The 25427-nt window shown below is 40.5% G+C and overlaps 1 protein-coding gene across 1 annotated transcript in view; it reads right to left on the bottom strand.

Moving 5' to 3' along the window:
• Nucleotides 1–23342, bottom strand: part of DAB1 (DAB adaptor protein 1) — a gene marked incomplete at its 5' end in the record, with an annotated part of 54422 nt that extends 31080 nt beyond the window's left edge. Inside the window, 4 exons of the mRNA XM_057386713.1 lie at nucleotides 2127–2246; nucleotides 2832–2963; nucleotides 20864–20962; nucleotides 23203–23342. Coding sequence (XP_057242696.1) covers nucleotides 2127–2246; nucleotides 2832–2963; nucleotides 20864–20962; nucleotides 23203–23342 — 491 coding nt within the window. The remainder of the gene's footprint in view (nucleotides 1–2126; nucleotides 2247–2831; nucleotides 2964–20863; nucleotides 20963–23202) is intronic.
• Between the last annotated feature and the right edge of the window lie 2085 nt (nucleotides 23343–25427).

Below are 25427 nucleotides of genomic sequence, written 5' to 3'. Positions count from 1 at the left end.
CGGGCGTTGCAATGGGAACAGCGAAGGGAGAGGATTTTATACCTGATAAATGTTTTCCTCCGTTTCAGGCTCACGGATGGGCTCGTGTCCAGCCTCAAACACAATGTACTATGGCAGCAGCGCCAGAGAGGGACAGTCAGAGATGAAACAGAAGGGAAAAAGGCCGTTTGGAATTCCACGTCAAAACAAAGGCACGCATTAAAGAAACAAGTTCAAAGCACAGGCTGGCAGCAGGACAACCGGTTTGTTGGGAAGCACCAGGAAAGGTTGTTTCATATTTCATAAACCGGCAATGAATAGGCCTAAATCTTCTCTTAATGATCATTAGAGCAACTTCCTAATTCTTTCTCGCCAGGGAGACTGYCTGTGGCCCAATATTAATTTTCTGAAGGCAACATGAATTTTGCCTCTTTTACATAATGGCAATTATTTCCACATATATTTATTATCTACGAATAAAAGTGCTAAATCCAAGCTGGGAGAACAGGCTGGAACAGGCCTGTGGAACAGGCAAAAGGCTGTCACGACACTTTTTCATTTTCAGGTTCTTGCTTTATTGTGAAGAGTACAGAACAAAATCCTGACATTATAAAAGCTGAACAGTAATTTAGGGCATCCTGACTCTTATCATCTTTCTTGCTGCACCTTAGGCACTGTTCAATATTCACTAATGGTTGAATTGGCTCCTTTCAGCGTGCCTCCCACTGATATGCCTAAGTGGAGGAACACAAAATCCCCAGGAAAAAGAAAAGTAAACTATCACAAATTTYGTTTCAGCACAAAAACATGAGAATGAAATTACATCTTTTTCTTCTTCACACTCAGCAGGATAGTGGACATGAATATATTGACACATTTCTGATAATCATCTTTGCTCCCAGACATTTTTCTTGGATGAAGCAAGACTTAAATTTCAGATCTATTATTAAATCGCAGCCCAAACGCCAACAAGGGAGTGTGTTACAACATCGATGCCACTGTTGGGTTTTTTTCCCAAATATTCACCCTCTGAATTAAAGTCTGGCTCCACAGAAAATAAAAAYAAAATGTCAACTTATTACTATCAGAACGAGATGTCATCTTCCCTACTCCTTGGAGTAGCTCCCTTTCCAGTTAGAGTTTGYATTAAAAAATGATGACAAATCTCATTTGGAAACTTAAAATCTGGATGTACAAGCCATGTGTTAAGTAATATTTATGACATACTGAATCTAATATTTCTATACTCCAACTGAACTATTCTATTCTACACAGACACATTGTGCTATTACTTACAGCTTAATCTCTAAATATGCTACATTCTGTGAAAATTTCAAAGGTTTCTCACAAGACCCCTCTCAGTAACTTTCAAAACAYCTTGTTCAAGGTTTTGGCTGTGGTTGAAGATAACATGTATCTAGTCATTTCTGAAACTCCAAGGCCATTCAGCTTCAGAAATTACCTGGTATACAGGATCTTCTACATCTTCTTCCAAAATTGTCTACAGCAAAGTAAGAGGACAGGCAGTAAAAGCAAAGAACATAAACAGCAGAGATAAAAGAACTGTATTCAGAAATTAAAGGACAGCAAAGGAATAAGCACAATGGGCAGGTAAGTAAATAGTTGTCTTTCTTTAGGATACAGATAAAGTCCCATTATGGCACAAAGCAACTTTATTCAAGTTCCATCCGWGTTTAACAATCTGCACCTTGTTTGACTTGATTCCAATACACACATTCAGAAATAGAGTGAATCTCCCCTAAAGTGTGAGACACTTAAATCCTGGCTTACAACATTAAATCCTGGTTTACAACACTTTAAACCTGACTTACAACACTTTAAAACTGACTTACAACACTGACCCTTCACTGAGGTTTTCCTCCTGAATTAGAAGAAACACTGAGAAAAGCAGGAAATGAACGGATCATTTCCAGCTTCTCCCCAGGTTCCTCACACCTTTCAGCTCAGTTTAATCCCAGTCTGAGCTCAGGATGCCTGCTGGGCTCACACCAGCCCTCTGGAAACCAGCACTGCTCAAACCCACTGCTGTCAGGAGTGCTGAGGATGCTCAGAGCCTCTCTGGAACAATTTGGGGGGATACTCCRAACCCAAATTTTCGTGGCAGTAGTCTAAGCTTATTGGTGTACCTGGTATACCGCCTGCTCACACTGTTTGTCCTTTTGTGCCTTTTTTTCCATTTCTTCCCTCTGTTTCAGTTCGTAGATGAGCTGAAACAGGTCTCGCAAGTCCAGGATTACAGGCTCAGCCTATGGAAGCAAAAAACAGGGTGAATTTCTGTAGGGTAAATCTCTTACCCCATCCTGCTGACAGAGCTAGAGCATTTCCACAATCAAACTTCACGTACAATTAATTTCTATCTCAGCACCCAGGCTTGGGTTAATTTCTACTGAACTAACTATGCTTGAAAATTAATGATAATTATAGTTATGCATATAAAAAGCATTATGAATATAAAAGGCACATGGATGAATATAAAGGCATATTTATTAGTGGTTTCTCACCCAATGGAATTACAGTAGACTACACACAATGTGGGTTTCCATGAGTATAGGAACATAAGCAAATTTATCTGCACCCAGTCTAGCTTAGCTAGAAAGGTAAACAATAACTAATTATAAAAAAAATACATCCTAAAAAACTAGGAATAGTGAAACACATTCCCTTTTGCCCAAGCTGGTTTTATTAATTTGCTATTTAAGATCTAGACAGACACTTTAGTGACCAGTTTAGCACAACCATAAACAACACAAGACTGGCCACTCGAACAGCTTTTCACAAAGAGCTTTTCAGCTGAGTTACACGGCAGAAAATGACAGTGATTTGATACTTACTGCCTGGGCTGTTTTTATTGCCACAAATCTATGATTTCCCTCCTTTCCACACACATATCCAAACGCTCGGTGGTCGGTGATATCCTTTGCGATGTAGGAAATTTCATGAACTGCGTGGTGATGCTGGAGTAGCTAAAAAAACCCCAAACAGTAGAGAATATACATCAGAATGTTTGATTAAAAAGCAGTTAATTTCTCCTTCACCACTTTACCTGGATCTCAACACATCTTGGTATCAAAACCAATTAACATCTGAAATCTTTAAGCCTACTTTTTTTCTCAAAATCTAACCAAACTTGACTTGATTTAGCAGGTTGATTAAAAGCTTCCACTGAGCATTTTTCTTGGTATCTTTAAGTGAAATAGATTTAAACAGGAAATGCATTTCCTAGCTACCAGCTACACAGCATCCCAGGCACAGAATCAGTATTTCTAGGTGCATAAATAAGCAGGGGCTGCAGAAACCTGTAGCTTCACACAGGGTGACTCTGAGGCCAGGCTGATCTSCAGAGCTACAGGTGAAAACCCAATATCCCTAGGAATCAGCACCAGACCTGGCTTATCTCTACAAAATTCWGCAWCACCAGCRAGAGAGATTTCATTTCARGCAGTAACASAACTCCAAATATTTATTTTCCCCAGRAAAAAAATGCAAATGTAATTATTCAACCGGAAATCAATGCTGAATGCAAAAGTTCACAGTTTATCTATAATCCCACTTTGGTGAATTGTAATAATAAAAAGATTCATTTTTGTTTTAAATGGGTGAGTAAAACTGCCCAGAGTCAGGACACAATTCTGCGACTCTTACAAGCATCTCTTGTAGTGCCAGAATCTTTCTTACTTTGGACTAAACTAAAAATTACTTTGATTTTATTATCAAAGTAATAGAGAAGTATTTCCACTTAGGAATAATGTCGTTGAAAAGCTTATCTAAAACAATCTATTAGTTTCAATTTCTACCTTCTGATATATTGACCTGCTCTTATATCATCTAGGGATAACGCTATTTCTGAGAGCAGGCAAAGCCTCACAAAGAATTCTTCTGAGGTCCAGATTCCTGCTGGCTTTGAGAAAAGCACATTTTGAAAAGCAGCATGGTGCCCGGGCAATCTCTAAACAACCACTTATTTTTAGAGTTAAAAAAAAAGGAAGAAGAGTTAAAAAAAAAAGGAAGAAGTTTCAAGATTGAGAAGCAGGGAGGACGTCTGTGAGAAGCAGAGAAAAGGCTGAGCATGTGCAGGGCAGGGAAAGGGATCTGAGGGGAGAAGCAGCCTCCAAGAGATGGATGGCTCCATATAAAACAAAAGACTGGACATGTTTCATTTTCATTTCACAGCAAATGGCTCTTAACATCCCCAGATCAAGAGAGAGTGAAGCRCTGCCACTGACTGCAGGCACTGACTTCACTGAATGCTGAGCTGAAGGGGCACTTCAGACTCTCCTGACGTGTAGAGCGTTTAAAATTAATGGTGGGATCTTGCTTAGATAATACAGGGATATTGATTTATTAGGTTTTTTTGAAAACCAAGTTACATGCTATCTGTTACRATGAAATGAAATGCTCCCATCTCTCTATTCTGCATATGACAAGGAACGTTATCTCTGGCTCCCATTAAATCAAAGTTCTCTGGCATTGCTTTATTGATTGCCAGGCAGCTTTTTGYGCTGAAATTAAACTGTGATCAGATGCCTTCCTCATGGAATTAAATCTGAAGATTGTTCTACCATGGAAGAGCATTGCCCACAAGGTAAGAGAGCAGATGGAGACACTCCAATGTATTTGGGAATACACATTCCCTTTAAAATCATTACATTTTTCAATGGTCATGATATTTTACACACTGTATCAATAGAAATATAAATTAAATGAAGGTGACTGCAACATTATCTTTTTTTTCTGTATTTTACTGGATGCAGTGAGAGCTTTTCACTTGATTGAGGGACACTGAGCTGGAACACATGTGAAATGCAATGCTGCGTGCTCACATCTGCACTCAAATGTAGTTATAAACACACCTGCGTTTTCACAGCCCCCAATTCACCTTATGTATCCTTTTTACATATTCTAATACTCCATTCCAGGCATTATTTAATGAGTGTCTGACTCTTTGCTCCTGCCATGCAGAAATGGTGCTCCCATTGCAGTCAGGAGAAATTCACCACTGTAAAATTCAAGATCAGGATCCTGTCTCTAGTGGCCACCAGCACATAGAAGAATTATTTCAAAACTCAGGGATGTTTCTGACACCCCTGTATGCCATTGCTGATGGATTCCATCACACACTATTTGATATTTTTATTCTATCTGTGCTGCTACAAACCATTTACCAATCCTTAAGTGAGGTACCAAATTGTTTTGGAGCACTGCAGCACGACAGAACAAATTATAGAGAAGACTTAATTTGTATTATGGTTCAACACAGTCAATTACATATTGCATAGATTAGAAAGTAATTTAACATTTAAGTTCCAGTTAACAAAATCCACAGCCTCCAAATTATTTTAGGTCCCCTGTGACTTTAGTCAGTATCGAAAATATTGGAGATTTTAAAGGGGACCACAAAGTCTTAAACTGAGTAACAAGACAAACTTGTGATGCACAAGTCCTTTTTTAAGGTTTAACATAATGTCATTATTACATTTTTTTCATACACTAAGAACATTTTCACCTGCTGTTAAACTTAAAAGTCCAAAATACCCATCTGCACCAAGCCTGCTGCCTTTCCTCTTCCTCTTAAGTCTGCTCTGGTTTCTCCAACCAGCCATTATTTTCTCTGCATTTCTCCATTCCATCCCCTGCTTCTCCTCTTCCCCCAGGTTGCTCCCTGTACATCACACTGAATTGATTTAGCTGCCTCTGAGATCTGTAGCATTTCTAATTTCCCTCAGGCTGCTTGGCACCTATCATAAATTTTTTCACCCCTTATCCTCATCTTGCCCCTTTATTTCCACGCTGTAGCCTCCAGTGCCACTAAATCAATTAAGTCAATCAATTAAGTACTTGGAGGGTCCAGCAATCATGTCAAAAATGTGAGTTAGATGGCATGAGAAAGTCACTGCTTTACTGTCGCTATTTCTCTTTTAATGAGGTTGTCTATTTAGTGGAGCCTGGGGCACAGAGTTAAGAGCCACAACAAAAAAAAAAAAAACCTCCTGCAAGCTGCAAAGCCTCCTGGAAAAGCTGCCCCACYGAAAGCAGGAGGTTTGTTCCACACAGCATTATATCCAGCAGGACAAGTTTCACGGGGATTTGGGTTGCACAGCCTCTAATTTCGAGTAACTGAACACTGAGCTTTCAGAGACTGAGACCAACTGGCAGCTCCACTGTGGATGCTGGGATGTGGGATACACACATGAACCAAGCCTATTCCTGACTATTTTGGAATAAGGAATAGCATATTTTGTCTGTATAAGATCCCTGAACACCTCAAGTTACCCACCAAACTGCAAAACCTTTAATCAAGGATATTGTAATCATAATAAATTAACATCATGGACCATTGTCTCAGCCAGGCTGCAAATCCCCTGTATTCCAAATGGCATTGCTCCCCAGTACAAAAGGAAATCAGGCCCTGCATATTTAGGAACACCACTGAAAAAACYCAAAAACCCCCAGAAATCGAACTAATAAGGAAAATTAATGGTGAAGCCTGAACAAGAAGCTCAGCAAGCCCAAAGAGCAACAGCACATKGACCATTACTTACAGCAACACACTCCATGAAAGCAGCGAATTGCARAACACATGAGTGGCTCAGAGATTAATTCTCCCTCACTGCTGCAAGAAAACACTGGGTGGTACAGATGGTTCTCCTTCACTAAACCCAGGAGGCTGCCGAGTTCCTTAACAGGACTCAAGATGTAGCACCTGTTCAACGYTCTTCATGGCCATTTCCTTACAAATCCTGTTTGTTTTAGCTGATGTTTGCAGGGATCAACAGCATTTGCAGGAATGGGGACAACAACAGGCCATAAGCATTTCCTTAACTGCCTGCGTTTGTGCTAAAATGCTTCTCTGCTGTTTCCTAAAAATGTATTAAATTGARGTGGTCTGGAGCTGCTCATCTTCCCTATAAATGTCCAACAGTCCTATAGGTGCCCATGGCAGTGGGGTTGGGATTAGATGATCTTTAAGGCCCYTTCCRACTCAAACYATTCTGTGACATGAAACAMCTGAATTCTCTACTGCAGATTCAAATCCCAAACAAATCTAGTTTTATAACTTCTGAAAGTTGCAGGAGATGGAAAGCAGTCCCTGTAAAAGCAGGTAAAAAAAAAACCCACCACCCAAACCCCCAAAACACCTTCCTRACATGGATTTTTCCCTGGTACCCATTAAGGTGCATGGATACCTGTTCAGCACTTATGAACCTTTCCACTTTCTGAAGAGAAAAGCATGCATTTCAGTGGGACTGTGCACAATTTGGAGAAAAAGTCAACAGTCTCAAATGTCAGAGTGAAATGAAAACCACACTAAGAAATTGCATTTGCATCACAAACTTTCTCATGTTGTTTTCTGGAACTTGGTATCTGGATGGCAGATGGGGTGGCAAGACATCCTGAGATAGGCAGGGGATGAGCACAAGGGGAAATGAAACAACCACTGCAAAAATCCTCAGTTTAATGTGAAGTGGCAGAGAGGAGACAGCTCAGTGTTATTGCAGAGCTACAGCTGACAACAGCTCCAAACTCCCTGCAAATTACTGCTGGACACAGCACAGGGGGACTGAGAAACATCCTATTTCCAATCTGACAGTCCTTCCCCGCTGTGATGAACACTYCAGTCACATGTCCATGGAGAGAGGACAGAACAAACAATATATGACAGCTCACAGTCATCTSCCTTAAATGGGATAGTGCTTGGTGTGAGGAAACACTTAATAACCCCCAAAAATCTGTTATATAAACATTTACTGGAACATGTGGAAAATTTTATCAAGTTTGATGTAGGAAAGGAAGAGAAAAGTAGAGTTTAAGCTTAGTAAATTATCTGATTTCCTACAAGAAGTGCAAGGAGTTTTGGAACAAAGCATCATTCCACTTTGGCTTTCAAAAAGAAATGTCACATGAAAACTTGAAAAGCAAAACCCACTGGAAATCTCTTGAAATCATGGAGATTTCAGTATTGGGAGGCACTACCCAGTAGTGGCCAAGATCAGTTTTAGTCATAAAAGAGCATAAACTGAACAAAAAACCATGAAGGGGGGGTTGAACCCTCCCTCTGAAGGAGACTAAAAATGAACAGTCAGTTCTGAATCTGCTTGAGCCAAAACTAGTTATGGAATGCAGGCTGAGCAAGAGATTACGGACTTTCCTTCTGCAAAAAAAAAAAAAAAAAAAAACCCCAAAAAAACAAAACAAAACAAAATAAAACAAAATAAAAACAAAGCCCACCCCAAGAATAGGAGCAGAAAAGGCAAATGTAACCTCTGGAGTGTTCTCCAAGCCTGAAGGGAGCTCTCAGACAGCAGGCTGGAAGCGTGGCTTCACAATGAGAAGCAAATAAATCTGTCTAATCCCTGTGCTTCCTCCACACACTCCGACTCTGCAGACAATAACCTGAAGGAAGACTTTTCCAAGTGCCAGCTACTAAAAGGCGATTCAGCRCACAAGCTCTGCAATAAAAACACTTGGCACAAAAAGCTCACTTTTGAGATTATATGCAGATCAAAGCTTGGTCTGTGTAGCACAAAGGGGCACATGAAATATGGTGCTGATAAAGAGAAGCATCAAAACAGATTTAGCCCCAGCCCTCGCAGACTCAGTCCCTCCAGGGGGGCAACCGTCTGGCTGTGACACAGCACAGCACCCAGAGAAGTGTAAATTTAATTTCCTTTTAATAACAATAACAATAATAAACTCCTAAGAGCCATTCTCTTCCTGCAGCTGAGGAGACTGAAGCAAAAAAAAAGACAAAACCCAAACAGATTATGTGACTTCCTGAGCTTACATGGCATGGAGGGATCAGAGTCAGACCCCTTGGGAGGATAAGCACCTGCTCAGGTAAAGGGCTACACTAAGCTCTACCTGTACACTCCATCCCAAATAAAGCCAAGCACTTCACAGGGAAACGCCAGGTAAGAGCATGTTTGGTTGGACTCAGAAAAAGAGCTTAAAAGGGTACCTGGGCCACAGCTAAAGTCCAAATTAATCCTGACCATWCCCTTTGCTTGCTGAGAAAAGCATCCTGCTGCTGCCTTTATCTTACCTGGGGGGCARGAGCAGCAAGTTTTTAAGAAAGCAAAGGCGAGTTTCCCTGTGGGTGCTGCTGGGACAGAACACCCAGGGATGTTCTCAGCTGGGCTGGTCCTGTCCCCACCTCACATCCCCAAAGTCCATTCAGGCAACAGCACGTGGCTCTGCCAGCACAGCAGCCTAATTGTGACAAATGGATCTCTGATMCCGAGCTGGCTGGATGCTCCAAGAACCTAATTTGTGAAAGAGGACAGCACTCAGGTAATAAACTTCTGTCCAGCTCCTATAATTTGTAATAATGTTTGACAAAGACCAGATATGAATTTAGTTATTGGTCATTGTCTTCGGAAGCAAATGCTAAGCTGCTCATGCAGAAGATCCATTTATTAGATATATGAATTTGGAAAGGGACAAAACAAAACTGGAATGCACACATGGCCAATTTCCCATCTTCACTTCGAAGGCCTTTCCATTTTTTATTGTATAAGGAGTGAAAGTAGCCAGTTAAACCCAAAACCCTCGTCCAATTGCTATTAAGCCCAAGTTATATTTTAAACATGTTCTTGCAAATACTATTCCAGGACAAARAAAATCCTAAAGGGCAAGGAAACATTTTCACAGAGCTTTGGGAAAACAGATGTGCTACAATGAAGCTGAGATGCTGGGCCTCCCATGWGTCTTGTACTATTTTCTTATTGTTCTGCATCTGACACAGCCATTGTTTTATCAGAGGGTTAAAGCAAAGGATTTGCACAACAACAGCAAGAAGCAGCAAACCTGATCCTTGGTATCAAAGTCAAACTGGAAGGAGCATCTATAGGATGCAATACATTTCTTTATGTTGCCCAGTGGCCATGGTGGGATTCCTAAGACTGTAACACATTCGAGTGTATTTCTCCTTACCAATCTCTGCAAAATGATCAGTGGATCGAAATTGCCACAAATATGCCAATATTACCCTCTCCTCTCAAGCCAAAGCTTTCATACAGCTCAAGTGCAGCACCTTGGACCACACTCTGTATTTTTTCATTATAGACTCTGAAGTCTGTAAGGCTCTCACAGATAAAATCTTGAATTTGAGGGAGCACAATATTCAGCAGTGAGACAGTTTGCTACAGCATCTCCATATTTTTGCTGTGTTCATCTTTACAGCCTGTGAATGTCCTTTGAGCAGCCCTTACTTTTTACAAGGCTCCTTTGTTCCTTTACACCAATATTCCTCACACTCCTGAAATGCTTTTGATTTACATGAACAGCACAAGAAATTCCTTCGTACAACTCCTAGGAGATTTGGAGGTAATTTTTTTGGCTTTAACTGTCTCAGATCTTATCTGCTTCAGATTCAGCAARCATTACCAGCCACCCTCCTCTTGTAGCCTGTGATTTGAAAAATTCCTCAGTGAGAGGCAGCCACTGATTCTCTTGATTTCTCATGCAAGCCCTATAAAGCAGAGCTTGAAAAGATCACAAAAACCATCCTCAAATTTAAGTTGCACTGGATAGTCATCAAAMAGCAACTTCCCTGGACCATAAATCRACTTGCACAGTGTAACAAATTTTACTGGAAAAGGGGAAAAAGGACAAGAGGGATTTATTTTATATCTGTCTTATCTATCTCCCAGATACTCTCACTAATTTAGTAAGACTTTAAAGGGGGCTGAGAGAATGCACATGTGCAGGGAAGAGTAAGGGTAGAAAAGGATTCTATGAATTCACACACTATGTATAACCARTGTGTTGTGTTGTTCATGGGCCAATTAAAAATGAAGCAAAAGAGTCAAGAATTTCACACAACACAATTTTGGTATTGTTCAAATATAGAAGTGACTTCACCATCAGAAATTCACCAGGGTACAGAAGCAAGAAACCCTATGTTCCACAATGACAGATTGGTTTCAGTGGCTGATGATGGACTTGGGGTACCTGCACCTTAGCAAAAGATGACTCTGGAGCAATGAGCTTTSCAATTCACAAACAGCATCATGAACTGCCAATCCTGCTCATAAAGACCGTAACATTTTGTTTTCAGCCTTCCTACAGAAAAAAAAAAGGAGGAAACCTTTTCCTCTGAGTTACAACTGCACATATAACCAAGCTTCAGACAATCCCATAAAAGGGATCATTCATCAATAAATCCTTCATTTGTTCAGGTCCCACAACAGACACTTCACCTCGGTTATAAACCATCCCTAGCAACGTGACAAGTGTGTGTGCAGTGCTTGAGCCCGAAGATAAGAATAAAATAAAATGTAAAAGGCAAACCTCAAAGAGACTCTAAAGAAGAACAAAGAACTTGCAGGTAAATTTTTGCTCTGTTTTCTTTTTCTTTTCGCCCCACATTATCCTAAGCAGGAATTCCTGAAGGTGCACTTAGTAGGTGCTTGGCACATGGTGTTACTGTAGCTCTACATTTCAAATCAGGCAACACGGAGTATTTTTAAGCTCTGCCCTGGCACCTTCCAAAAAAGATCCCTGAAGCTCCCATGTACCCATTTTAATGCCCAGAACTGTTTCTTCCCTGCTCATTTCCATGTAAAGCAGGTTGAGTGTTTAGTTTCAGTTTTCTGCTGCTAATTGAAATCTCCAAAAGCAAACTTTGATGAATGCTCCACACAGACCTGGCCCGGCTGAGAGCACAAAACCACTCTGTTGGCTTTTCCTGGCCATGGGTGTCACACACACGGTCTCACCTTTCAGAAAAGCTCCCTGGCAGTGAGCTCCTACTGAAATACAGGCAGCAAAGCCTTGCACAGCTGTGGGTGCTGGCTTGTTTCCTRCTCATTCTTTTCATTCTCTCCCCCTCTGCAGCTCCTGCACACAGCATGTTTTCTCCTCATCAAATCTGAATTTACTCATTACTTCACTCCCGGCACTGCTCAGCACTGAGCCTTATGCATGCACAGGTTATCCTCACACGTGCCTCACACTTTAAAATACTTCCAAATTCCTGTATCACTCACAGGAAAGCATTTGGCTAATTAAAGACTGCAGAAGGCTGCACATAAAACCTTTTACAAACCAACTCAGCCCTTTTAAAAGTAAGGACATAATCAAAAAAATTGGATTCAAATCCATATTTTGACTATTCAAAAAGAAAAAAAAAAAAAAGTACTTTGAGCTATGCAGAGCCAGGGCTGGGAGCCATATGCAATATTTTTAGATACCTAGACTTCTTATTTGCTTTAAATGTCAAGGCACTCAAACTAATTAGCGCTCTGCCTCACCTATTCACAGCTCTGCCTCGAAAGCCAGCGGGAATGCTGCTGCCTGTTTCACTGGGAGTACAGTGACGTGGGGYTAGGATGGGAACCACAAAGGATTAGGAAGAATTAACAGCAGAGATAGGTRGGATGGTCCAGTTTAGGGACAGGAGAGGCACTGCTGTAATTCCACAATTGCCATCGGGAGCACCAGGGGAGATGCTGTTCCAGTCCCTGGGCTACCCTGCCACATGCTGAGCACACACAGCACCAAGCAGAAAGGTCAGGAGAACAGGGATTTCATTTGGGAGGACAACTTTTACCAACGTTTGTTTTTGTACTAAGCAAACATCTACTGGTATGTGAAATTTCTGACTTATTCAACTGGAAGGCGGGGATAAAAGCAGCTATTTGTGTCTGGCACCCAGTGGCAGTGGCTTTCACTCTCCTCCTTGCACAGGGAACTTATTACATGAACTAAGAGGGAAAAATAAAGATGTTTTTTCATCCCCATGGATTATCAGAGTGAACAACGCTCTTGCTGACTTCCCCACGTTCCTGAGGGCAGAATATCACCCACTGACTTTATTCCCAGTAAGTACCTATTACTGTCATCCTGCAAACTCCATGTAAATTTAAAATACACCTTCCCACAGTTTCCCTCTCTCATTACCCTGACAGTGAAGGACATCTGCCCCCCTTTCATCTGACCCCAGCAACAGCAAAGCCCACAAAGCAGCACAGGAATTCAGGAGCATTTGACAGTGCTATTGCTCCTGCCAGGGCAAACACAAAATTGCAGAGCAGCCCACCAGATAAAAATGCTCTGAATAGGGAGGAAAATCACCAGCACTCCTGGGGTGTAATGCTTCCCAGCCATCTCCAAGAAAAAAAAATGGATTTCAAAGGGGCACGTAACTTTCTGTTCTGGCACCTGCTGAATGTCCCCCACTGCTCTGCAGGGAGGTTTCAGAGCATCTCAGCTGCCTGTGCTATTATTATGTCAGCACTTCTCTTGCTAAATCCTTTCCCAAGCAGTCTGAAATCCAGCCATTGTAATTCCAGGTGTGCTGAAAATGGGCCTGAAATTTTCTTCTATAGTGGGATGCATTAACCTGGCTTAAAAACACCGGGGCTCGCATGCAACTCTGTATTTTGGGTGTTCTTCTYATAAGACAAAATTGCAGCTGGAGGAAAAGGAATCTGGCTCTGCTGGAGATTTATTTATCTGGATCACAAAAAGGTAGTGACTACAGGCAAAAAAAAATCCCAATATAACTCTACACTTTGAGTTTTCTGCYGTGGGACAATAGGAGAGATGCTGTGCAGCTCCACTGTATAACAGGACYCACAACAACAAATACACTGAATTTCCACTTCTTGGCAAAATTTACCCCAAATTCTGGTTAAACATAGCAAACACTGAAATTAGACAAAATCAGAAATGTTGGCATAGTCATTTTTACTGTAACAGCTCTGTACACAGATACCCACACCCAGATGCAATGGAAGCCAAATGGAAATTGGGAAATATTCCTAACATTTATTGCATGAACTATTAAATATCACTGTTATAACTAGAGATACTCCATGCCATAATGCAGAATGCAAGTAAGCAACACTTCCCTTTCTTAAATCCATCCTGGGGTGCTTGGATTAAATGACAGGAGACTGCGTACAACCAAATGAGACCATCMCCAAACTCATAAAATCTCATTTTCTGCCTTTTGGAAAGCAATCAACTTTTTACCCTTTTCACACTTAAAAAAAAACCCCACAATTACAACAAAATAGTGCAAATTATTTCAATTGGGGTAACATGTCTGGAATTATTTCATTTATCTTAAGGTCAGAAATCTCACTGTTTCTGCATAKCCTGACTACAACCAGGCTGGACTCAGCTCTAAATCAGAGCTTTTCCCTTTTCCAGGTGACAGGAAGAGAAATTTCAGCCTTCAAACCAAACCTCTAGATATCCCAAGACTTCACCATCTGCACAACCCCACCCAAATTTTGCCTTTTGGGTTCTTTTTTCCACAGTAAAAGAACTGCCATAATACACAAGGTTTTTACAACCCTCATACAGAAAACTGGGCATCTAAATAATGTAACTCCATGGGCTTGTGGCTGTTAAAAAATCCCTGTGGAGCACTGAGAACCATCCAAACTGCCCAGGGCCCAGTTTGGAAGGCCAATAATGAATGAATTACAATAGTCAATAAGGGATGTAATTAAGGAAGTAGGTTCTTCTGACATTTACATTTTGCCAGCTGTCACATGCCCATGAAATGTGTTATTGTTTCCCCTCTGAAGTATCAGAGTCTATAAATACTTTGTAAGAAGAATAAGCAGATTTTTAAGCCCTCTCCACTGCCATATTCTAATTAGACACATTTATTGCATGTAGAACAGTAAATGCTGTGTTTTACTGTTCATATTTACAAGCAGGAAGATGGAAAGTGTCAAGGAGCAGGGCATGACTCCCAGTCAGCCACAGGGATCTTCTGCAGGCAGAAGCTGTGGACAAAGCACAAGAAAGGCCCCAAACGTCACCATTTTCAACTCCACATGCAAAATTTGACTTTGCTGTTTTAAAGTTATTGCTCTTTATTGTTATTACACAATATTTTTATCACAGCAGTCCTTAGAAATCCTCAGCATGGCCCAAGACCAAACATTTCTTATGAAAGAAGTTCCTATGAATAGGTAATACTGATTTAAAAAAAAGAACTACAAGGTAATCCCAGAGAGTTTATATTTAAATTCCAACCTTTCAGAGCTAAAGGCCAGATATCCCAAGGGAAAACTCTGGGATGTACAAAGGAAGATGCTCCTCAGCACCATCAGGTTTACAAACATGTTTGTAGCATGGGAGTGTTTGAAAGAAAAAATAAGGGGGTATTGCATGAATATGTGTAAAGAATTTCCTCAAAATATGATGGGCAGRGTGGGAAGGGATTTGGGAGTAATTTATTAAGAAAACTGAGTAAATGAATGGTAAAAGCTGGTACTATGGACCGACTCCTCAAAAAATGAAGAAGCAGCCATGAAGAGCCTGGAAAAAAACCCATTCAGCAATGGGTGATAAAAGAAAGGAGGCAGATTCAGGCAGGAACTCAAAGGGAAGTGTGACATGATCAAAAGAACAAGCTGAGGCAGCAATCCTGGCAGCCACGACGGATTTCAAAAATAAAAGTCAAATTTCTCAAGGACAAAGAAAAGGATAGCAATTGAGACATGAGATGAGGAGAGGCAGGACTGGATTTAACACTCAGCGTGACAGCAAATGTTGTATTTCAGAGCAGGTAAGAAGAATTCTTCAAGATGTGATTACCCTGGGTGTGGCAAACAAAAAACATCACAGAAAGGCTGCTGGATTTCCAGATGATGCTGATATTTTCCTCAGCTCTCTGAAAAGGRGGTCAGAGAGAGACCTCTGGGAGTCAGGATTAACAGGCCTGGCTTGGCCATGCTGAGCTTGAGCTGTTGGCTAAACACGAAAGGAGATTGGAGCMGAAGGCAGAGCTGGCATCACTGGGTTTGACACGATAACCAAATTTATGTTTGCAAATGGAATTATTCTGGTGAAAAGCACAGAAGGGAAAAAAAAAAAAACAAACCAAAACCAAAGAGATCAAGGACAGAGAGCACACTAGAAATTCCAGATGAAAAATGCAGGAGAAAAACTGGTAAAATGCAGAGACAAGAGTCATGGAGATGAGGTGGAGGACTTTGTGCAAAATCTGCTATCAGGGAAGATGCTCACAGAGGGCTGCACCTGAGAGCAGCCAGGGAGAGACCAGCAGGAACTTTGGGAACTTCCAAAAGCATCAAGGGGACAAAACCCACCTGAGACAGCCCCAGGCAGGGAACACCAGCACTGTCCTGGCCAGTCCCACCCTCTGGCAAACACAAAACTCAGTGAACTCCTCACCCCATCYCTCCTGCTCGMTGMRGAGCTGGCAGRGAGCGGAARAAATTAATTCCTTCTTTTATTTCTATTTTTGAAGACTCAGAGACGCTCTGCGATAGAGGCTTTGACAGTTTGACATTTCATCTGCTCCAGCACATGTGCTTCAAGGAATAACTGCAGATCCACGATCGTACCTCGATTTCTGGTCAGGGATGCCAGAACCAACAGATTTCCAGCAAAGTCAAGAAGTACCTTTRGTACATTTTAAATGAGGGCCTCTTCTGCCAACAGCGAGAATTTTAATCTTGCTAAAATTTTCTTTCAGCCAAGTTTAGCTGTCCTGTTAGCAATCTATCAGCATAATTAACACCATCACTCACGTCGAATGGGGAAGAGYAGCAAATCCAGGGGTTATCACACAAAYCAGATAAAGCCACAGAATGTGCTGSAAAATGCTTYGYAGAAAYAGCTTGAGAAATCTGTGTGCWTTAGAAGGTCAAGAGAGCYTAAAAAGTTCAGGAAGATGGGCAAGATGTTGGCACCCAAAACATTGGTTGGAATATATGAGAGCCATAATATTATTTCAAAGACAACAACCTAAGGACAACAAGATTATATCCACCTACCATGTGTATTATTTATCTGGATGTCATTAAGACTTAAAGAAGAAGCACAATCACCAGYTCTGTGGCCAGAATGAGAAAATAAATTGATCTTTTTTTTTTTTTTTTAATGGAATACAGCAGGTAAGGCCTGGTCCTCCTTATGTGGAATAGGGCACTGAGTAACACCATCTCAGACAGACAAACCCTCAAAAACATAAAATAAATAAAATAAAATAAAAATAAAATCTTCAGCGAAGAAAGTGAAGGTTGGAGTAACTGACAACAAGAACAGATAGTCAAGGTGAAATACATATATTTATACCCACCATTTCCCTTACTGGGTTTCACACTGACAGCCTGAAGAAAATGGCTACAGAACAAATGTATAAAATGCAAGTAACACCCTGAATACTTCTCTGCCATAAATACTGAAACCCCACCAGAGTATTCCTAGAAATGTTACAATTCCACAGATCTGGCCCAAGAGATTTATTTTAATAAAGAAAGGGGTCAACATCTCTGAAAGAGAACAGACAATGCAAATGAAATTCACTTTCAGGGTGCTACAAAACAGGAAAAAAAATGGTGAGATGATTGTCATCTTCATCAGCTGGGTTACAATCCCTCTGTTTAGGGAATTTCCCATAAAAAACCAAGAGACTGACACTGATCCACCCTGCTCTTTGGCCAATGGAGGAATCCAGATAAATAATTTAGCCACAACAATAGCTCATAGAGAGCTGTATTTTACAGCATTCTCTGGTAATTTGCAAATCCATGAGCTGATACAAAATTTTACTTGGATAGGAATAATTCTTTGCTTAAAGCCAAATAATAATTTTTTGCTTTTATCTCATTTGTTTTTCGGTTTGCCATTGAAGTCAACTACATTTTGCAATTAGAGACAATGAGAGTTTAAAAGCACACCTCACTGCATGGAGGTGGAAGTGGAAATCTTTTCCCAAGCATTTCAGAGGATTTAATTATTAGTTTCAGATACATTTTTGGAAAGGAACCTACAGTAAACAGAGATTTATGGGCACATAAATAAACAATGAGACAATTACAGGCTCTTTACAGAGCCCAGATTAGTCACGCAAGTCTAATGAAGCATCACTAAGCTATCACAGGGAGATGGCCTGATGTGTGTGATTAACAAAACAACACTCATAAATAGCTAACCAACAATGATGGGCCTTCACAAAATTTGCATTTCCTTCTATGTGCACAGTTATGGCTTTTGTTGCTTTCTTAGCAAATCACCAACAGCTACATTCCACCCTAAAAGGGAGAATATTAAATAACACAATGCAATTATTGGTGTTTGTGCCTTCTGCAGATCATGCTTTTGAAAAYAGAAAAGAACYCTCATGAAATATTATTAATCAAGRACATAMTGCAGCAKTGAGATCTAACCAAGATGGATATGACAGACTAAATGGTAAAAAATTATTTTCATAAAACATGCAGCAATGGAATCTTTCAAGTGGCATTGGGTAGAGAAAGTCTGGGTTCAGCAATAATTATGGTAGGGTTTTTATGGTAAAAAACAAAAAAAAAACCCATATCCTTCAGATAAGGTATATATCTAGCAAACATAATCTGGAGAAAGCAAACGGGATGGATGGAAAACATCTGACAGCAGAAAAAAAAGGTGCATTTACAAGATTAATAGGGTCAAAATCCATGTGCAGTGACAATTTTTGGCACACATGCCACAGGAGAACATCCTGTTAGTCATATTAAATACCATTTTTGCTATAATGTTCTAAATACACTGACAAGTACTTGGAAAATGTTATGAAGGGACCTGTTTAGTTTAAWCCCTGGCACAGAACGATGGAATATAAGAAAGGATTGTTATTATTTTATTTCAGTGCTACAGATGAACATTATTGTACTGCATCTACAGTGSAAACTCGCAGCAAATCTTTCTTGTATTTTTCTTGGTGAGATATATTCTTTCCAAATGATATTCCACCTTCAACTCAATCTCCTTCATGGATAAATTTACTCAAAGGGCAGAATTCCTGATGGCTGGAATAATACCATTATTAAAATCAATACTTTTTGATGAATATTATGTCTGGAACATATTAAGGAGAGCTATAAAGCAGAGGGAGAAAAAAACCTGCTTATCATTTTCAGTAGTAACCCAACCAGAGCCCTTCATCTGTAACGAATTATGGAGCAATTCCCCTAAATCATCTGTATGAAGTCAGCTATGACACTGCCAATTTAAAAAAAAATTTGCTAGTTTTGAGCTACAAATTGATTTTTTATTGTGATAAATTAAAATCCAATGGTAGTCTACAAGATAACTCAACATGAAGAAGCCCACTTTTTTTTCATGGGTATTTTTTCTCTTTTCTATCASATCAGACTGGCACTGGGGCAGACGTGACAGCAATAGACAATGGCAGAAGTTAAGAAACGACACTATAGAGATGTGAATAACCTTCCCAAAATATCTTTTTGGGAATTCCAAAATGATAAAAATGCAACTAAGGAAAAAAGCATTGTGGGGSACAGGGAGGGTTGTTAAAAGAGGAGAAAGAAAATGCAAGATTATCTCTATTTAGGGCTGTAACTTTCCCTGCTGCACAAGATTAAACACCAAACTCCAAACTTTTCAAACTCTGAAGTTTAACATGGATATCAGAAGATCAGTTTTGTAGCCCTCTATACTTCCTTCCCATCCCAAAAGCCAGACTGGGACAACCACACTACCCCTAGTTTTGCCAGCTTGGGGGATTTTCCAGCAGAATGGGAATGAGATGACAACTGCAGGTTGCCAAAGCAGAGACAAGCAGGATGAGAGAGACTATGAAATGGGCAGGACAAGGGTGTGAAACTTTGGGAAAAAGAGGATTCATGCATCCCTGCTCCAAACTCTTGGCATGGGAAGCACGACTCAGCTGTTCCGAAAACAACACGAAAAAACTGATGTTGAAAGCTCCCCACATCCCTTTGTCACAGCCCTGCTCCAGGAAGAACAACTCAATAGTCCTGTCCATCACTCCAGCAGCTCAGGGGCAGACATGTGCAAGGTGGATTTAAGGGTTTCATTCTAAGCCTCAGCAGGTGAGTGACAGGTTTACTGTGAGGATGATATAGTTATGTCAGATTTAGAGTATGGGATGTCAGAGTTATGAAATGARGGAGACTGCTCCTGTGTCCCCAGCACTTGCTGCAGACAGGAGAGAATGCAGGTGACTGGAATACAGCACACCTCTGCTCCTGAAACACGGCCCCTTTCCCTCCTTATTCTATGCAAAGAAATCCAATGTTTGAGAAACATTCAGAGACAGTGCAAAAAGGAATAGTCCTTCTCTCTCCTCTTCTTTATTTTCCCAATAAAAGGCTTTAATCTTAGGAAAGCAACTTTTGCAATTTGCACCCACTGCCCTAATTCTGACATTTCCCATTTCCTGTAACCCCAGCAATGCCCTCTRAAACATGGCTTTTGCATGGATACTTCACACAGCACATCCCAAATGAGCTTTTCATTACTAACTACTCGTATTAYGTATCAGTGAGCTCAATGACATTGATTTTCTAATAATATAAATTAACTGGCAAAGATAATTTCATCTATCATCAGTAGGGTTTTATTTCTGGCACCRTGTTAAATAGTTAATCTTCCAAAAGATTAAATCAAGAGCTTTTTAAAATTCAAGGCAGAGCTTAAACTGCTGTAAAAATCTTCTTAATTATGATTAAAACAGTTTGTGTGTTGTTGCTTTACRTCTAAGTAGTGTAATGTTTTGCTTAGGTTTCTTCTTTTAGAACAATTTAACAAAATCAAACATGGTATTGCTGTGGCAGAAACTGTGTAAAGCACCAGAGTCTCTGCAACTTCCTCAACCAGATGCTGCTGGGGAAGCTGCTGCTTGGCACAGCCAACCTCAAATTTTCCAGCATCTTTTACCTCCCATTCCATCCAAAATATGACTTTTCTACCACTGACAATACACAAGCAGTGAGTGGCTYGCTCTGACAGATGAGAACCCTTTATCAAAGTTTCTGAGATGCTTCACACGTGTTTGCACTGGTGAGATTCCCCACCCCAGCCAGGAAATGCTTGGAAAGGAGCCACCCAACATCACTTCACTTACCCCTGTCTTTTCATCGAAGATTTTGATTCCCCCAAAGGAAACTGTTAAGAAGACTTTTTGTTTATGTTCTCCTTTCGATCGAGCCGCAGCAACAACTCCCTGTGGAAACAAAAAGAAGTTTTGGTTGGTTTCACAACTCTCCAGCAGAGAGCACAGATCTGATTGTGCACAATCCACTGCTTTTCTAGAAAAACTTAAAACTTTCCAGGAACAGTCCCCTCTTCGCTTCTGGCTTCCTCCCTTTTTTCAAGGTATCACATCTCTTTATGCTACCCAGAGAGCATTTCAAATGTGCTCCCACTTCCAACCCCTGCACTAGCTAATCCTCCATGAAATTTGTTTTCATGGAAGCTGAAGGTCATTTCTAGCACACTTTTCCCAGCTATGAGCTATTTATTTATTTTTTTTAAATAGGAAAAAAACCCCAACAAGCAGCAGAGGAGAGAAAATGCCAACAACTTCAGCTTAGTTCACACTGATCTGGAAAAAGCAAATTGAAGCTGTTATAGGAGAAAAATGTTCTTCTAAAAATCACCTGTGCTGTAAAAAATTGGTATTGAGGATTTTTTTTTAATGATCTCATATCTTTACTTTGTAAGAGAAATTGCTGATACCTTCTCATGCATTATTGTCCCACAGTGTAATTAGAATAGTTACTTCTGTTTCCACCTTCTCAGGAGCTTGGCCTGACCAATAATACAGAACTAAGATCAAATATAATCAATTGTACACCTAATTAAATAGGAAAATATTTAGACTTTATCTGGTTCTCTGYAATTCCAACATGTTTCAAGTACAACTAACTTGGGTTTTAAGACCTTCACTGCTGCCATTACAATGATACGATGTCAAAAGTCACCCCAAAACTTTATGAGTGGCCTTAAAATTCATGTTGTAGGAACACTGAGCTTCCAGAGCTCATAACTTGGTGCTCTCCTGTCAAACATTAATTTCTAACACTCCTTTCATTTAACACTTTTAGTCATTTCCCAGGACTGTTTAGATCAATCTTGCCACCTGCAAACAGGAATTAGGCACCTGGGAGATATGAAATATTAATCCATGAAGGAGAGAGACAAAAAGGCTTGTGCAGCAGAACAGTGACAACTGTCCCCACAAAGTCCCAGGAACTATGAAATGATGATAAATACCCAGCACACATTTAAATCAGGCAGGAATATTGTGGCAGCTCTGACACACCAACAGAGCACCTTTTGGAGCAGATTAATTTCTGCCTGCCATAGAACTGATTTGTAAATTATCTCCCAGATCTTGCTTTTAGGTTGTTGAACCATAAGCTGAGTGTCACCCCGTGCTGTGTCCCTAATGAATAACTCATTCCTCCCGGATTGTCGGGACTGGAACCCCGCGGGCTGGCAGTGCACAAGATACCATTTAGTGATTTCTACTCCCGAAAAAACCCAGCAATGGAAAATCCATCAGCTCTCTAGGCAGAGTGCTGGGGAGAGAGCTGGGAGGGGAAAAAAAAGGGAAAAACAGCAGAGAGTTTGCTGCTAGGCCTGGTTTGTAACCCTGGATTGCAGAAGGGAGATGGGAATTTGACAGCCAACGGTGCACTCCAGGAAAACACAGCCCCTCCTTCCTTCCCAAGGACTGCAGCTCTTCCCCATGCCCAAGAGGAGGGACAGAATGATTCCTACAGACTGCTCCATGCTCTCAGAGAGGCTGGGCCAGAGCAGGATGCCTCTGAGGTCCACAGAGCCCACCCTTGACACCGCTGGGATTTTACACTCTGTCTACACTCCAACCTCACAACCAAATCTGCCTTGGTCCTTCTTCCCCAAAACTCCAGGGACCCCTGGTTATGTTCTCATGCTCCATCCTCTCAGCACACTGCCTCATTTTGTAACACATCAGCCCTGCCAYTGCTGGTGCCAGACATCCCCCTCCCAGTGAGGAGACCAGCTCCCCCTAAATCTGGCTAACTACACCCACCACTGTCACTCACAGGMGGTAACAGCCAGAGGCAGTGCTATACTTGATTAGAAATGTCATAGAAAACCCTCTGATATCCCATTTTCCTCCATTGTAATTCACTTCCCCTTTTGCATAATAAAATTATTCAATTTGCAGTGTGTTGTTTGTAATTTGTAGACAAATTGCAGTGGTGTCAATCACCGAGTAACTACAGAACTCAGAGATAATGTATTAAAATTAAACCCAGGATAAGCAATACCAGCCAGGAGTTCATGCAAAATTGACTGATTTCAATACATAATTAACCAGACTAAGGCTCAGTGTCACCAAAGGAGGACGAGTGTCAAGTTGAAGCTGAAATTTGTTCCCTTTGACTCTTAATATTGAAAATTTCACTGCACCTTGAGCTTCATCATGGAGTCCTGGCATAACTTGTCCCCTCGGGCAGCAGAAACCTCATCTATCCCGATCAGCTTGGCTTTGTACCGGACACCGTCGCCTTTGAACCTCTTTATCAAAGTGGCTTCGCTGCGATCCTGACCTGCGGAGACAACACAAACCAGGCCATTTATGGGAAAACAAACAGATAAACACAATGAAAAGGCAAATCAGATCTAACTCCCACCCCAACAACATTTTGTGCAAACATTTCAATGGAATTAGAAGGAAACGCTCGTTCAATAAAACCTCTTGGCCTCGCCACCTCAAAGGAATTCGCAGTGGAACTGTTGCTGTACAGAATCTCCTGCACGGAATTTGCACACAAATTAGGTTTACAGAAGTAGGAGATAAACCTGAATCACAGCTCGTGGATCYGAAAACTTGTGATCTGTATGAGTTGTTTTTAATCCCAATACACAGGAGAATTCCGCATTTTGCAAGCAAAACTCTAACAGAAATGTGCTACTATTTCCTTGTAAACTGACTCATCTGAGCARTATTTACACTATTAACACTTGAAAGATGGAAAACCAAATTATGTTATTTGCCTACAGAATACTGCTGCTTTAGAACTCCTCGTTCTGTTCTTTTTGCACGTTAACATATACGGAAACAACATAACTGGCAAAGGCTGCTCTTGCAGGCTTACCCTGAAGTTTAAAAAAGGGCAAGAAGACATTACTCAATAAAAAAACTTGGGGTTTATTTCTCTTTTTTTTTTTTTTTTTTTTTTTTTCTTTCATTACATAATTATTATTGTTATTACTACTACTACTACTACAAGTACTACTACTATTATTATTTCAACTATCAAACTGTTCCTAGCTCAACCCCAAAGTTATTTCACTTTTACCCTTCCAATTCTCTTCCTTTTGGGAGGGCAGTGAGCAGTTGTGTGGTGCTGTGTGTCAGGTGAGGYTAAACCATGACACCACTGTACCTAAATTACCTGAACCACACGGCTGTGACACCACAATAACCCACAAAAGGAACATCTTTGTCAGGAAAACTTCCCCCCCTCCTTCCCTGAGTATCTGAAGAACAGTTTTCACTGTGCCTCAGCTGGAAGAAATACGTTAGTTAGGGAATCAGTCTTCCTAAAATTGATTAAACATATATTTTGCAGCTGCCTGTGGAATTTCTTGCTAGGATCTCAAAAAAAAAAACCAAACCCAGCAGTGAGCTGTAAATAACTGCAACCAAACAAACAACATCCAAAGCACAAAGAAGCAGGCAAAATGGTGAGATATTACAGAATTTGCAGTTTCTTGGACCCAACAGACTCCTSSAAAAAACCTTGCCTGAAYGTGGACAGAYATKGCTAAAATTTACACTATTGCCAYCTTAGGGCTCYTGTCACAGATTCTTGCAGCTAAAGKAAAAGAATGWRCCAAGAACCACAGTCTGYTCTAAAGAAACCACAGGTCAGAATCTAGGYTTAGTCTACATTTGGGAATTCTGGCCCAAACTTTCTCCAAAGCTCATTCCTATTTAAAAGGTCAGATGTAAGCGCAAAAAAATTAATATTATTAATATAATATTATTCATATATTGAGATTAATATAACCTCATACTGTACAGCTGTTTATTGATAAGAAGTACAAAAGCTTTGGGAAAAAAAAATACTATTTTGTTTTGCATTTCTATTAAAAGCACCTTTTCCAGCAATCAGCACTGAGGTGAACTTTGTTAATTCACACACCTATCACATCAATCAATAAATGAGGTTCAAAATTATGGAATTCATGTCTTTACAATACTATTATGAACATATATGACCAGCAAAGAGCACTTCAAAACGAAGATACTCATTTAGTTCCCTTCCCATCAGAGCACAGCACAGTGAACTAATGATGGATTAAATGTATATTAAAAACCAGAGCTATTTTAAGCATTTTGAGACCTTCAAGTATGTTTGAGCTGACAWATACTAATTCTTTCAATGAAAAGCATCAGCTCAGAGCAATGCTTTAATGCCTCATTCGTAGCCCTTTAAAAATAAAGCAGCCAAGTGCTGCTGTGATAGCTCAGAAGCCACCCAAGTGTTTCCCTTGATTTCCTGTCACCCCTGCTCCCCCAAAAGAATTGAGCAGGGCTGAAACTTCATATTCTTACACTTTCTTGTATTTAAAAAAAAAAGAAAAAAAGGCAAATGAGACACAAGTGACGGATCAGAAACTCTCAG

Source organism: Malurus melanocephalus, unplaced genomic scaffold (genome assembly GCF_030028575.1).
Source record: "Malurus melanocephalus ecotype Western Australia unplaced genomic scaffold, MMel_1.1 scaffold_1037, whole genome shotgun sequence".
NCBI classification, from domain to species: Eukaryota; Metazoa; Chordata; class Aves; order Passeriformes; family Maluridae; genus Malurus; species Malurus melanocephalus.
The sequence above is the reverse complement of the archived record's forward strand: the minus strand, read 5'-3'. Positions and strand labels throughout refer to the sequence as shown.